A 15928-nucleotide genomic window follows, 5' to 3' on the forward strand; every position below is an offset into this window, starting at 1 on the left:
TGGTGTACCTCCATCCAAGGAGCTATGGTAGGGAAACTGGATTGGATCAAAAAGACCATACAATGTTTCCAGAAGTTAATATCCAAAATAATCCCATTCTGACTGTGTGAAAGCCCCTGTGTGAAAGCCTCAATTTAACTTTAAACCACTATCGGGAGATGAGCTCAAACCCACAAGTTGAAAAGGGGATGTATGCCCTGCAATAACTGTTAAGGCCTGTGCTCCTACTTTGATTGGGAGTCTATGCAAATTTGTTAGTGCCTCCTTCAGGGAAAGCCATGTGCCAGATACTCTTAAAGATGCCAGGGTCACTTCCCTTTAAAAAAAAAGCTAGGTTTATGCCCTCCGACACCAGCCAACTACCGACCTATCACTAATACAACTTTTCTTTTGAACATTTTGTATCATGTCAGAATACTTGAAAAATCACACAATTTTAAATAATTGGCTGTCGGGCTTCAGGCAAGGACACGGCACCCAAACTGCATTGGTTGACCTAAAATCAAGACTACTGCAAATCATGGCAAAAGGACAGACCGCACTACTTATGGTGCTGGATCTGTCTGCGGCTTTCAATTTGGTAGATCATACTCTTTTAGTCTCCAGAAGTGGCCGCCTTCTCAGACCAAGCTGCCGGATGGATTGAACCTTTTCTGAGCAGTAGACGCTGCAGAGCAGGGGTGCACAACTGATTTTGACAGAGGGCTGAAAGTACCTTACATGATGGCTATAGTGGGCCGAAAAGTAAATGTGGGTGGGATGGTAGGCGCAGCGGTGCGTGGCGTGGCAGGAGGCTTTTTCAACCCCCAATTTTTATTAAACACATAGAAAAAAAGAATATGTTTTTGAGGTGTAACGATTTTTATTTGTGTTTCAAACTTACATTTTGTACTACACATTTTCCATTGTTATCATTTATTTCTATTTAGTTATTGCATATCGTCTATTTAATTAAATTATATATATTTTATTGACCCTTGATTGCTCATTCCGTTATTTTTGTCTGCTATACTTTGCTGTTTGGGTTGCCCAAAGAGGAGTATTGCCTTCATTGAGTCAGGTGTCCACAAAAAGCAAAGGATGTACATCTCCTAACTGTGCCTGTTTTAGCTTTATTATTGGGTTCACTCTTGGGGTGCGACACTATGCCCCATGGCCCCCACCCCTCAACCAAACACTTGCCCCATGCCCCCCACCCTCAACCAAACACTATGCCCCATGGCCCATACCCTCAACCAAACACTATGACCCATGACACCCACCCATCATCCAAACACTATGCCCCATGGCCCCCACTCCCCAACCAAACACTATGCCCCATGGCCCATACCCCCAACCAAACACTATGACCCATGGCCCCTACCCCCAACCAAACACTATGCCCCATGGCCCCACCTCTCAACCAAGCACTATGCCCCATGACACCCACCCGCAACCAAACACTATGACCCATGGCCCCTACCCCCAACCAAACACTATGACCCATGGCCCCTACCCCCAACCAAACACTATGCCCCATGGCCCCCACTCCCCAACCAAACACTATGACCCATGGCCCCTACCCCCAGCCAAACACTATTCCCCATGGCCCCCACTCCTCAACCAAACACTATGCCCCATGACCCCCACCCCTCAACCAAACACCATGCCCCATGTCCCCACTCCCCAACCAAACACTATGCCCCATGGCCCCCACTCCCCAAACAAACACTATGCCCCATGGCCCCACCCTCCAACTAAAAACTATGCCGCATGGTCCCCACCCCTCAATCAAACACTATGCCCATGGCCCCCACCCCCAACCAAACACTATGCCCCATGGCCCCCACCCCTCAACCAAGCACTATGCCCCATGGCCACCACCCCTCAACCAAGCACTATGCCCCATGACACCCACCCCCAACCAAACACCATGACCCATGGCCCCTACCCCCAACCAAACACTATGACCCATGGCCAACACCCCTCAACCAAGCACTGTGCCCCATGACACCCACCCCCAACCAAACATCATGACCCATGGCCCCTACCCCCAACCAAACACTATGACCATGGCCCCTACCCCCAACCAAACACTATGCCCCATGGCCCCTACCCCCAATCAAACACTATGCCCCATGGCACCCACCCCTCAACTAAGCACTATGTTCAATGACACCCACCCCTCAACCAAACACTATGCCCCCTGGCTCCCACCCCTCAACCAAACACTATGCCCCATGGCCCCCACCCCTAACCAAACACCATGCCCCATGGCCCCTACCCCTCAACCAAACACTATGCCCCATGGCCCCCACCCCTCAACCAAGCACTAAGCCCCATGACACCCACCCCTCAACCAAACACTATGCCACATGGCGAGACCCCCAACCAAACACTATGCCCCATGGCACCCACCCCTTAACCAAGCAATATGCCCCATGACGCCCACCCCTCAACCAAACACTATGCCCCATGGCTCCCACCCCTCAACGGAAAACTATGCCGCATGGCCCCACCCTCAACCAAACACTATGCCCCATGACCCCCACCGCTCAACCAAACACTATGCCCCATGGCTCCCACCCCTCAACAAAACACTATGCCCCATGGACCCCACCCCCAAGCAAACCCAACATTACTTCATGACCCCTACCCCCAAACAAACACTATGCCCCAGGGCCCCTACTCCAACCAAACACTATGCCCCATGGCCCTTACCCCCCAGCCAAACACTATTCCCCATGGCCCCCACCCCTCAACCCCCACCCCTCAACCAAACGCTGTTCTCCATGGCCCCCACCCCCCAACCAAACACTATGCCCCATGGCCCCTACCCCCAACCAAACACTATGCCCCATGGCCCCCACCCCTCAACCAAGCACTATGTCCCATGGCCCCACCCTCCAAATAAACACTATGCCCCATAGCCCCCACCCCTCAACCAAACACTATGCCCCATGACCCCAACCCCTCAACCAAACACTATGCCACATGGCCCCCAACCAAACACTATGCCTCATGCCACCAAGCATGCACCATGCATACATACCCATGCAGACCCCGAACCCCCACTCTCACCCCTGCATACAGACTAACAAGCATACACCATTCACCCACACAGACCCGAACCCCCACCACCAACTCAGCATAGAAACTCACAAGCATACACCTCGCACCCATACAAACCCAAGCCCCCAACTCAGCATGCAAACTAGCAAGCATACACCAATATACCATGCACCCATACAAACCCGAGCCCCCAACTCAGCATACAAACTCACAAGCATACACCAATACACTATGCATCCATACAAACCTGAGCCCCACAACTCCCAACTCAGCATTCAAACTCACAAGTATACACCAATACACCATGCACCCATACAACCTGAGCCCCCCAACTCAGCATACAAACTCACAAGCATAACCCAATACACTATGCACCCATACAAACCTGAGCCCCCAACTCAGCATACAAACTCACAAGCATACACCAATACACCATGCACCCATACAAACCCGAGCCCCCCAATTTAGCATACAAACTCACAAGCATACACCAATGCACCATGCACCTATACAAACCTGAGCCCCCCAAACCCCAACTCAGCATACAAACTCACAAGCATTCACCCAATACACCATGCACACATACACACCCGAGCCCCCCAACTCAGCATACAAACTCACAAGCATACACCAATACACCATGCACCCATACAAACCCGAGACCCCAACTCAGCATACAAACTAACAAGCATACACCAATACACTATGCACCCATACAAACGTGAGCCCCCAACCCACAACTCAGCATACAAACTCACAAACATACACCAATACACCATGCCTCCATACAGACCCGAACCCCCAGCCCGCATCTCAACATACACAGCACTTCAAAAAAACACACACTCAGGCAGACCCGACACTGCCCCCACCCTCGCATCTCAACATACACTGCACTTTCACCCAAAAACTCACACTCAGGCAGACGCGAAACACCCCCCACCCCCGCATCTCAACATACCCGGCACTTCTCAAAAACAAACACGCATGCAGACCCGACACACACCCCACCCCTGCATCTCAACATACACAGCACTTCACAAAAAAAAACACTCAGGCAGACCCGACACCCCCCCCCTCGCATCTCAACATACACTGCACTTTCACCCAAAAACACACACTCAGCCAGACCCGACACACCCCTCCACCCCCACATCTCAACATACACTGCACTTCACAAAAACAAACACTCAGGCAGACCCGACACACCCCCCCCACCACTGCATCTCAACATACACTGCACTTCACAAAAACAAACACTCAGGCAGACCCGACACACCCCCACCCCTGCATCACAACATACACACACAAACATACACACACAAACATACAGACAGGACAGACAGGACAGACCCGACACACAAACACAAACAAGCAAACAGCGCACCCCCGTACTTATCGGACGTGCTGGAAGGCATGCTAGCTGTAACGCTGGCAAGGTCTCTTGCACTATGGCTGGCGTGGGCATGGCAAGGCTGAAATGCCTCCTGGCATCAAGCCTTACTGGCCATGCCAGCCGTAGTGCTGGCCCTCCATTGGTGCAGCACACACGCACTACGTGTGCCGTGAGCCAATGAGGGCCAGTGTTTTGTCCGGCCCGGAAGAGTTGCAAAGACTTTCCTAATGGAAGGCAGCCGATGCTGCTTGCAGGCTGCCCTCCATTTGGAAAGTCTTTGTTCCACGCGGGCCGGACAAAACTGCATGGTGGGCCGCAAATGGCCCGCGGGCCATAAGTTGTACACCCGTGCTGTAGAGTTTGTAGTGAGGTGGCAGATGCTTTGCCAGCACCATTGCAATATGGAGTCCCACCGGGGGCATGCCCGTCACACGCCCTCTACAATATTTTCTCGGTTCCCCTTTTTGATTTGCTGGAGGAGCAAGGTATTGGATTTACTAACTATGTGGATGATACGCAGTGTATCATCCCACTCTCTGGCAACTTTGAGATAGATATTAAAAATATAAATAAAATATATGATCTGACTCAAATTCGGATGGTAGAGAATGGCCTGGGGCTCAATAAGGAAAAAACTGAACTTATTGTAGGAGGTACGGAAAAGAGAGTGGTCAAATTAGGACCTGGATACAAGTCCTTCATGCTAGCAGGCCGTGAAATTGAAACTAAGACTAAAGTGAAAACACTTGGGATTCACTTAGATCAAAATTTGACCATGCATGCCCAAGTAAGCAGTCTGGTCTCTTCCACAGCCTACTATATTAAGCTGCCAGACCAACTTTGCCCGTTCTTCTCAAGAGCCAATTGCAAAACTGTGGGTAGAGCTATTATCTGCTCAAGAATTGATTATTGTAGCAGCCTCTTGGTAGGACTCAATATATTCTAGGCTACAAGTCATACAGAACAGCGCCATTAGGGTTATTACCGGTTTTGGTAGGAGAGACCAGGCATCGAATACCAGAGGCGACCTACACTGGCTCACCATCGGGGCCAGGACTGATTTCCCCCTTATGGTAACCACACATAAATGCATGGTGGGCTAAAGTCCTGCATACCTGAAGGAAGCTATGACCGATAAATCCAACATGAGGAGCCTTCGATCTAAAGATACCAATCAACTCAAAATCCCTAAATGCACTCTGAGCTCCAAATGTGCTTTTTTTATTGTAGCTCCCAGGGCCTGGAATGTTATTCCTCCTGACATTAGAGAAGTGAGCTCCACAGCCGTATTCAAGAAAACATTAAAGACCCTGCTAATCAGATAGTTTTCCTGATGTTTCCCTTAGACTGGTTTACCTGGTTATTTGTATCCTTTCCGATTGTCTGTTTGTATGTAGCACCCTTAAGACCCTGGCTACCCAGGTCTGCATTGCTAATATATTAAAGTAAAGTAAACTAAAGCTTACTTATCTTCGGGTCTCCCTTTATTGGCTCGGACCACTTTCAGATGTCGATGGCTTTCGAATGTGCGTGGCTTACTTTCAGACCACTGCAGGACCAATTCAACACAAAATGTAAAATTCAATTTGAATTTTCCCCTTTAACTTTCCCATATCACTTTTGCTGTATATTCACTTTCTTGCTTTGAACTAGTTACCTTTCACAGAGACTTTCGAGTGGGCTACATTCTTTCATCGGACCACTCTGTTACTTAGTATCGCTGAACTCGAAGCTGCCTTTTACTTCAAAGTTCTTTCACAGGTCTGCCTTTCCTTGCGTCTCATTCACACACATGCAGCCTTCAGTTGTGATAAAATGTTGCTATTTCAAACTTTAACAGGTCTTGCATGTCACTTGCCAGCTCACCGGCTGTGTGGTTTCTTCTTTGCTTCACAATTTCCAATTCACGAGTCAAGGTTAGTACCACAGGCTTGGCCTCGTCTCCCCAACTCTGTTCACCCAGGAGGGTCGCTGGCTTCCCTGAAGCACAATGCAGTTTTCACTTGCGGGATATGGCCTTCTCCACATGTCTCTCGCAGCCTGTCAGAGGTAACAACCTCGAGTTGGGAACTCTAGTATCAGGTGAATCCGATTAGTGGGACATGGCCAGTACGATGTGTGAAAGTTAATTTTGTTATTCTCAGTCCCCCTCTTCCTCGGCCATGTGTTTGTGTAAAAGTGAAAAGCAGGGTGGGGGGGGGATACACTTGGGAACTCGGTTCTTCAGGAATGGTAGGGTAGGCTCTTTGCAGTCAAGAATTCTTTTCCAAAAGGGACACACCAAAAATGAATTGGAAATAACCCAGGAGTCCCTCAAATATGTGTCAATGATTTGATTCAATGCTATTCCTCCTGATAAGGAACCCTCAAAATGTATTTCTGATTGAACTTATGAACATTTGTAGTTTGCTTCTTGTGTTTGCTGCCTAAGTTTGTAAACTATGAATTGTATAATGGGGCATGGTTGTGTAACTCTTTCGGGTTGTGTAAATAAGGGATTAATTGCATATGTTTGGACGCCTGTTTCTCTTCTTTCTCTCTTTGTCTCTGTCCTCTCCTGATCACCTTGCCTGTCCCCCTTTCCTATTGTTTTCTTATCTCTCTTCTATCACTATTCCCCCTTCTTATATGATGGTCCCTACTAGTGATTGATTGTACAATTCACTTATTTTCTGTGTTACCTTTATATCAACTTTATATTAACTAATGCTATTGCTCTACAAGGTGAACTGCGTAATGTGTGCTGAAAAGCAGTGGTATTTTTATAATGTGGTATCTCCCTTACTGATACCTGGAGCTGTTGCTGGTTGTAATGTGGATGGTTGTTGCAGTGTGGTGAGTGATTTGTCATGTCACTTGCTTGTGCTGGATATGTGTCTGGCTGTATATTCACCAGCCTTTGTAAAATGGCAAGCTCCATCCATTTGGCTACACAGTGTGGGCCCAACCTGTGTGTGCCAAGGTACAGGGATATCACACATAAACCACAGAGGTGGATTCATCTGCCTGGGATTGCGAACTCCTGCATATTATGCTTTGTGTGTCGCGATTTCGCTTTCGTAATCCAGGCTGCATACTTTTGATTATTGTTCAGGGTGGATGGAGGGTTGAGGTTAGAATTGCCACCACCAGACTACCATACTTTGTTCAGGCAGTACAAAAAAACATACAGAGTTCCGAAGTCTCTGCAAGGTCTGCACCCAAGGCAGCACCATTGAAGGGCTGCTCTTGTATTTTTCAATTTCAGAAACCAAAGTTCAGTCTTTGTATAAACCCTTTGGATTGCATTGTGTACATTCTCTCTTACATTGTGTCTGCCTACAGAGGCATCATGACCTGTAGGGAAATCTGGGGTTTTGTGAAGGAGCTGGTTCAATTGAGGGGTCAAAAGGGCTCTAGTAGAGTCAGTCATCATAATTCACACCGCCTGTCTTATTTATTTATTTATTAACATTTATACAGCGCACCCCAGTCCCAAGGCATTGTGGCGCTGTTACAGATAATTATTACAGGTTAAAGAAAAAGCATACTAAGTTACATGACAGTGTGTTTGGCTATACATACTTTGTTCAGGCAGTACAAAAAAACATACAGAGTTCCGAAGTCTCTGCAAGGTCTGTACAGTAGGTACATAATGTAAAGTGTGACTGGCTCTGCCCAGGTGCTACTAACCTTACAAAGTTATTAGCCTTGTGGGTAGTCAATCTATTTGCCTCTAGTCCAGTCTGCCTTTATCTGCCTGTTGGTATTGAATCTCAGAGGCTTTTTTGTCTTCCTCAGGGGCATGAAGCACAACTTGACATGGAAGTTCAAAGATTTACCGTTGGCCACTCATGCAACATCGAGCTCCTCCAACCAGAGTGCCTGCCAGGGGCAGTGGTCCTGTTCCAGAACTGTATCCTACACGTCCTACCTACAACCGTCTGCCTTTCTGGCGGCCTGCCAGGAGAAAGCATTCCTCCTGTTGAGGGACACAGTCTGTGGTCAGGTCCAGCAGCTGCATCCTAATGCCTCACGCTTGGACACTTTGTGCACAATGATCTCGAACATTCCGACCTCCCAGGGATCTCTGCTGCTGAGCAAATTCTGCTACCGGGTGAGCCTTGCCTATGCTGACTTCCTGGCCCTGCCACAGTCAGCAGTTGACCAATGCAACCAGACTGCAGAGGGGCGCGTTGATTCGAGAAGCATGTCTCAGTCCTCGTCTGTGGTCTGTGCCTATGAGACGTGGCAGGAATCCAGCTCCCTAGAATCCTCTGTTGTGTCTACTTGTAGTGAGATCGACAAAGACAACTTCATCCAAGCGGTCTGCATGGACAACGTCCTTTTGGGAACACTGTCTGGACTTCCAGAAAATGATTGGCTTCCTGGATTCTGCACTTATTACACCAGTCATGCAATTCGCTCCCCCCTAAATGATTGCAACTACCCAACCTGGACGACTCCAGACTCCTCTTTAGTTGCTTACTGTTGGCTCTATGATCAGGAGGCCTTCTCAAGCTACCTGTGTGAAAACTCTATGCTTCTTCAGGAACTAAAACTGGACCCCAGTAACCTGTGGCTTGAGCCAAGTTGTTGGCCCGCTGGTGATGCCACTCCCCTTCCATTCATGGCCCTTTGTGCCTACAACGAGTGGGATCTGCCTGCCATTGACAGATCCCAGGTGTCCTTCTGTGCAATATATGATGAGAGGCAGTTTCATGAGCAGGTTTGTCAAAATCCAGCCATCATGTATGAGCTACTGGTAAAACTAAGTAACGCCTGGATAGCCGAGCTCTGTGCCAACCTCAGCGCTGGTGGTCCTGGTACATCATTCCCACTTAGCATGTGCAACTATTCAGAATGGTTGTCGCGTTACTCGGGTAATGGGTCGGCCTCAGCGATTCCCACAGACATTTCCACTGTGGCGGCATGCCGCAGTCATGACCAAGGCGGCTTTGTGAATTCTGTTTGTAATAATCCAGTCCTGCTGCACGTGCTTGCCCGGGATTCCAGGAATGCCTGGTTGAAGGATTTTTGCTCCAAATATGTATTTATCTTGGAAAAGGCCTGTAATTTCTCAGCCTGGCGCAGTGTTACCCCCGATTCTTCTTCCGTCTCCTACTGCTGGATGTTCGATGAAGTCGGGTTCCTTGACAGCGTCTGTGCGAATGGCCTCCTCCTGCAGCAACTCCGGCTGGACCCCGACAACCAGTGGCTTGAGCCCAACTGTACCTCAGCCAGTGGTTTGAGGGTTGCTAGTTCCTCGCTCATCTCTCTGCTGTGCAACTACAGCCAGTGGGATCTGGCAACCATTGACTTTTCCAAGGTTGGTTTCTGCGCTGAGCACAATGCTGCCAGGTTTCAGGATACCATGTGCAACAACCCAGTCAACCTAAGGCAGCTACTAGACAACCCATACAACAGCTGGCTGAGTCAGTACTGTCTCAACTTCAGCACGGTTATTGCCCGCTCATCAAATACGACCGAGCAGTGTAGATATTCGGAGTGGGATGCAGGGTCAGTGAATTCTATCCTCACACCCGTCATAGACCCCGCGAGTGTTTCAGGGTGCGGCAAAAGCGACAAGGACAACTTTGTAAAAGCTGTGTGTAATAATACCAGAATACTGCAGAGTCTGACCCGAGACCCCCAAAATGAATGGCTACTGGACTTTTGCTCCAATTATTCCAGCCCCAATGTGCTTTCGCTCCTGGCCGGGAAGCTTTGCCTCTACTCAAACTGGACAAAAGAGCCTCTCATGCTATCCTTGGTGAACATTTGCTGGACTTATGATCAAAGCAATTTCGTGAACGCTCTGTGCATGGATCAACAATTCTACAGGCTGGTGACAAAGGACCCAAAGTACCTTCTGATCCAGACAAACTGCTCCTTTTTCAGTCTGCACGAGGAGGCCCGTTCTCTGCCTGGACCACAGAAGTTGTGTGTTTATGGCCAGTGGAAACCATCATCCGTAGATTATGCCGCAGTTTCATTTTGTGCACAGTTTGACAAAGCCAACTTCACCAAGGTGATCTGTGCCAACCTCACGGCGGTCAACATTCTGGCAAGGAACGCAAACAACAGCTGGATCTATGATTATTGCTTGAAGTCAAGTGCTGGTCTGTCCAACTCTTACCTGGCACAAGTTTGCAACTATGGCGACTGGACCATGAAGGCTGCAGCCTCTGTCAGTGCTGTCTCTGTTGCCTACCCCCTTCTGCTAGCGTGTCGGGCAAATGACGAGTGGAATTTTGCAGACACTGTTTGCAACGATGCTCGCCTGCTTGAAGGCCTGATAAGGGACCCTAAGAATGACTGGCTCCTTGACTTCTGCATAAATGTTTCTAATCCAGATATCCTCAATATGTTTATCGTTTGGCGGTCTTGCATCTATTCCACCTGGACCGCAGGCGCCCTGGAGTCTTTTCTTGTCGCTTACTGCTGGATGTTTGATGAGGTCAACTTCCTCAGGTTTCTTTGCAACAATACCCTGATCTTCAATAAGATTAAGGAGAACCCAGACAACTTCTGGCTAGAGCCAGATTGTAAGTCCATCCCCTTAGTCAGCAATGAGAATGTGGTGGGTCCCTCGAAAAAACACTGCAACTACGGGTCATGGAACCCTGCTAAAATAGACTACACTTTAGTTAGGTTTTGTGCCGACTACGATGTGAAGAATTTTACCCAAGCCATCTGCAAGAATGCTACCATGGTGAGGAAGCTGATCGAGAACCACAACAACACCTGGATCCCAGAGTTCTGTCTTGCATCTGCCTCTGTTGCCTACAACCTGTTCAATGCACAAGAGCATTGCCCCTACAAAGCATGGAGGCTGCAGGCTGTCAACTCGACTATGCTTGAGCTGTGTTGGGACTATGATCAGAGCAACTTCAAGCTGTGGATCTGCAACGACACACGGCTGATGGAGCGGCTTCTGCAAGAGATCGCCAACGCCTGGCTGAAGCCTGCCTGCCATTACAAAAACGCCTCCTTCCCCAACAGCATCCAGGATGCTGTCCTCGCACTATGCAAGTACGCGGAGTGGCCATCCCCAGCCACAGTGGATACCACCATTCTGACATTGTGCAGCACATATGACCGGCACAATTTTGAAGTCGACGTCTGTGGTGGTGTGTCTCTGACCATGGATTTGTTGGGTTTACGCGAAAGCTCACCCATTGCTGCCTTCTGCCTCAATGACACCGCTTCGGGGGATCCTTTTGGTTTTACCCCTAGCGAGGTCTGCCTTTACGATACTTGGTTGGAAGACAACATCGACCCCACCATCCTGGCCCTTTGCTGGGATCATGACCAGGTAAATTTTGAAGCACACGTTTGCCAGAACACTTTTTTGCTGTCCTACTTGACTAGTTGGTCTGAAAACCTCTGGGTCCGGTCTGTATGTTCAAGCGACTATGAATCTGTGGCTCCAGCTGGCTCTCAAACATCGGCATGTCTCCTTGAAAAAGTGATGGTGCATTTCAACTGGAGCTGCAGCGTGGATGTGTCTCTGGCCTGCCTGACCTATGAGTTCTCTGTGGGCAGCCTTCTCCCAGTCCTACAGTGCGGTCTGGAGAATGCAGGGCTGCCCTTGCAGGTCTCTTCCATGGAAGACCTGAGCCAAGCATTCGACGGGGCTCTGAACGCCTTGGTGCTACTAATGCTGGTGCTGGAGGACACTCAGATCATCTCCCTGACCGGCTCACAGACAGTGCAAGCAGTTGTGCTGCAGTCAGTAGTGAGCTACCTCCAGCAGGGAGGAGACTCTCAGAGCCAGGGGGAGCTCCTGCAGTGCTTTGGGGTACGTATGTAGTGAACTTACTTCTTGCTATCTGGTTCCGGTGCTGTCTGCGCTGGAGTCATGCGCTGCTGTCACTGGTGTCGCTATTCTGTGTGTGACTGAAGCTTTCCCTGATGCTGCCTGCGCTGCACCTGTGCTACATATTTATAGAGTATATTGCATATTGCAGCATCCTTGCGCAACTTTTGCACGCAGGGGAAGCTTGCACTACTTCTCTATGTGCTCTACCTATATCCCTATTCTGTATGTCCAAGGAAAGCTTGTACAGCTGCTGTCTTTACTTTATCTGACACTCACCTGCTCCCCTGTTGCTCATGCCATACCTGGCATGTCTGAGGGAAGTTTGCACTGCTGCTGCGCTTGCTTTACCTATTCTGGATGTGTGAGGGAAGCTTCCACTGCTTCTGCCCCTGCTCTGCTATGTCTGCTACGCCTGCTTTACCTATTCTGGAAGTGTGAGGGAAGTTTGCACTTCTGCTGTGCTTCTTTTAAATATTCTGGATGTGTGAGGGAAGCTTGCACTGCTTCTGCCCATGTTTGATCTATTCTAGATGTGTGAGGGAAGCTTGCACTGCTGCTGCACCTGCTTTACCCATTCTGGATGTACGAGGGAACCTTCCACTGCTTCTGCACCCGCTCTGCTACGTCTGCTTTACCTATTATGGATGTGTGAGGGAAGTCTGCACTTCTGCTGTGCCTGCTTTACATATTCTGGATGTGTGAAGGAAGCTTGCACGGCTTCTGCCCATGCTTGATCTATTCTGGATGTCTGAGGGAAGCTTGCACTCTGCTGCACTTGCTTTACCTATTCTGGATGTGTGAGGGAAGCCTGCAATGCTGCTGCGCCTCCTTTATCTATTCTGGATGTGTGAGGGAAGCGTGCACTGCTTCTGCCCTGCTTTACCTATTATGTATGTGTGAGGGAAGCTAGCACTGCTGCTGCGCCTGCCTTACCTATTCTGGATGTGTGAGGGAAGCTTGCACTGCTTGTGCGCCTGCTTTACCTATTCTGGATGTGTGGGGGTAGCTTGCACTGCTTCTGCCCATGTGATATCTATTCAGGATGTGTGAGGGAAGCTTGCACTGCTGCTCTGCCTGCTTTACCTATTCTGGATGTGTGAGGGAAGCTTGCACTGCTGCTGCGCCTGCTTTACCTATTCTGGATGTGTGAGGAAAGCTTGCACTGCTTCTGCCCATGTGTTATCTATTGTGGATGTGTGGGGGAAGCTTACACTGCTGCTCTGCCTGCTTTACCTATTCTGGATGTGTGAGGGAAGCTTGCACTGCTGCTGCGCCTGCTTTACCTATTCTGGATGTGTGAGGAAAGCTTGCACTGCATCTGCTCATGCGTTCTGTATTCTGGATGTGTGAGGGAAGCTTGCACTGCTGCTGTGCCTGCTTTACCTATTCTGGGTGTCTGAGGGAAGCTTGCACTGTTGCTGTGCCTGCTTTACCTATTCTGGGAGTGTGAGGGAAGCTTGCACTGCTTCTGCCCATGCATTATCTATTCTGGATGTGTGAGGGAAGCTTGCACTGCTGCTGTGCCTGCTTTACATATTCTGGGTGTATGAGGGAACCTTGCACTGCTTCTGCGCCTGCTTTACCTATTCTGGAGGTGTGAGGGAAGCTTGCACTGCTTCTGCGCCTGCTTTACCTAATCTGGATGTGTGAGGGAAGCGTGCACTGCTGCTGCACCTGCTTTACCTATTCTGAATGTGTGAGGGAAGCTTGCACTGCTGCTGCACCTGCTTTACCTATTCTGGATGTGTGAGGGAAGCGTGCACTGCTGCTGCACCTGCTTTACCTATTCTGGATGTATGAGGGAAGCTTGCACTGCTGCTCTGCCTGCTTTACCTATTCTGGATGTGTGAGGGAAGCTTGCACTGCTTCTGCGCCTGCTTTACCTATTCTGGATGTGTGAGGGAAGCGTGCACTGCTGCTGCACCTGCTTTACCTATTCTGAATGTGTGAGGGAAGCTTGCACTGCTGCTGCACCTGCTTTACCTATTCTGGATGTGTGAGGGAAGCGTGCACTGCTGCTACACCTGCTTTACCTATTCTGGATGTGTGAGGGAAGCTTGCACTGCTGCTCTGCCTGCTTTACCTATTCTGATATGATATGATATGATATGGCATTTGTAACGTGCCTATACACAAGTGTTTCAAGGCGCGACGAGGCAGGGAGGGGGGAACAAGGGGAAGACAGACAACGATCCTACTAGGCCAGGTGTCATTCAGACCGCGCAAGTGCAGGGGTAGGGGGAAGGGAAAAAGGGGAAGGGGGGGGAGTGCAGTGCAAATAAGTAGAATAGAAATAAAATAATAAATAAATAGGGCCAGCTGGTGGCAAGTGCAAAGGTAAGTGCAGACAAGTGCTGGGGGGGGGGGCTGTAGTGATACAGAGACAGTCCCGCAGTGCAGGGGTTGCCAGGGAGGCAGTGCAAGTGATGAGTGACTGGGCCCAGGACCAAGGTCGGTGAGAGTGGCCCAGTTGCAGAATCAGTGCAGTTTTGGTGAAGAATTTAGCAGGGGAGAGGGAGAGAGAAAGCAGAAGTGAAGAGGAAGGTTTTGAGGTGCTTCCGGAACCGGAGATGGTTCTCCTCAAGTTTCAGGGAGGCAGGAAGGCTGTTCCAGAGGGAGGCCCCTGCCGCGGAGAGAGATCTACCCCCAGAGAGAGATCTCTGGATGTGTGAGGGAAGCTTGCACTGCTTCTGCACCTGCTTTACCTATTCTGGATGTGTGAGGGAAGCGTGCAGTGCTGCTGCACCTGCTTTACCTATTCTGAATGTGTGAGGGAAGCTTGCACTGCTGCTGCACCTGCTTTACCTATTCTGGATGTGTGTGCAAAGCTTGCACTGCTTCTACCCATGCTGCACCTTTTCTGTGTTCGAGGGAAGCTTGCACACTGCTGCTGTGTCTATTGAACCTATTCTGTGGGATTTGCGTACTGCTGCTCCCCGTGCTGTGCCTGCTCTGTGATGAAAGTTTGCACTGCCCGTACATTACCTCTGCATGTGCTATGTTTATAGTCTGAACATGCCATTTTGATATATTTAGAGCACGTTGCTGCAACTGGAGCTGACCCAACAGGCGGTGCCCACCAGGAACCAGGCCCTCATAAAGGTATACTGATGCATATGCGAGTTGGCAACGCACATTGCATGCGGGAGCTCACAGAGCTGCCATGCTCTATCTGGCACGAGAGGTTTGCGGGGTTTAGACCATGGCACCCAGAGTGCTGTACTTCACAGTGGTTCATAGCAACTGATGGAACTGGTGCGAGTAACAGGGGCTAAGCCCTACTTGGTGGACCTAATCTTATTTGCATGTGTCCAGACTGTGCATGTTTAGGGGTGCCCAGAGCAAGGAGGCTGGTAATACCATAACCGCTGCCAGTACACTGGGTGTGCAGGAAAAAAGGGTAATTATTAATTCCGCATTCACTGACTCAATAGGGAGCCTAGGGGGAATGATCCATTATCCTGGTGGCTTCAGCATCACAGGGGGCCATTCCCTCCCTATCCTTGGGATTCACCGGTCTAGCATGAAATGTGGGTTACTTCCTGGGAATCCGAGTAGGAATGGTTTGGTATCGGTGGAGATTCACTGTCAGACCAGTGCTTCTGAAAGACGGGTAAGGCTGGGGCAGTTGCTTGCCCATTGGCAGGTTTCTCGGCAGGTCACTGCCTCCGCAAGTT

The 15928-nt window shown here is 49.6% G+C and overlaps 2 protein-coding genes across 4 annotated transcripts in view; one reads left to right on the forward strand and one right to left on the reverse strand.

Moving 5' to 3' along the window:
* LOC138504026 (putative nuclease HARBI1) overlaps positions 1–15928 on the reverse strand; it is a 292079-nt gene that overhangs the window by 189537 nt on the left and 86614 nt on the right. The gene's annotated exons all lie outside the window — the stretch shown is intronic.
* The window catches only part of STRC (stereocilin), a 543934-nt gene that overhangs the window by 81260 nt on the left and 446746 nt on the right, over positions 1–15928 (forward strand). The window contains exons 4-5 of the mRNA XM_069624197.1: positions 8228–12230; positions 15288–15353. Coding sequence (XP_069480298.1) covers positions 8228–12230; positions 15288–15353 — 4069 coding nt within the window. The remainder of the gene's footprint in view (positions 1–8227; positions 12231–15287; positions 15354–15928) is intronic.

The sequence above is a fragment of the Ambystoma mexicanum genome, chromosome 11, assembly GCF_040938575.1.
Source record: "Ambystoma mexicanum isolate Mex_15411 chromosome 11, UKY_AmexF1_1, whole genome shotgun sequence".
In the NCBI taxonomy this organism is placed as follows: domain Eukaryota; kingdom Metazoa; phylum Chordata; class Amphibia; order Caudata; family Ambystomatidae; genus Ambystoma; species Ambystoma mexicanum.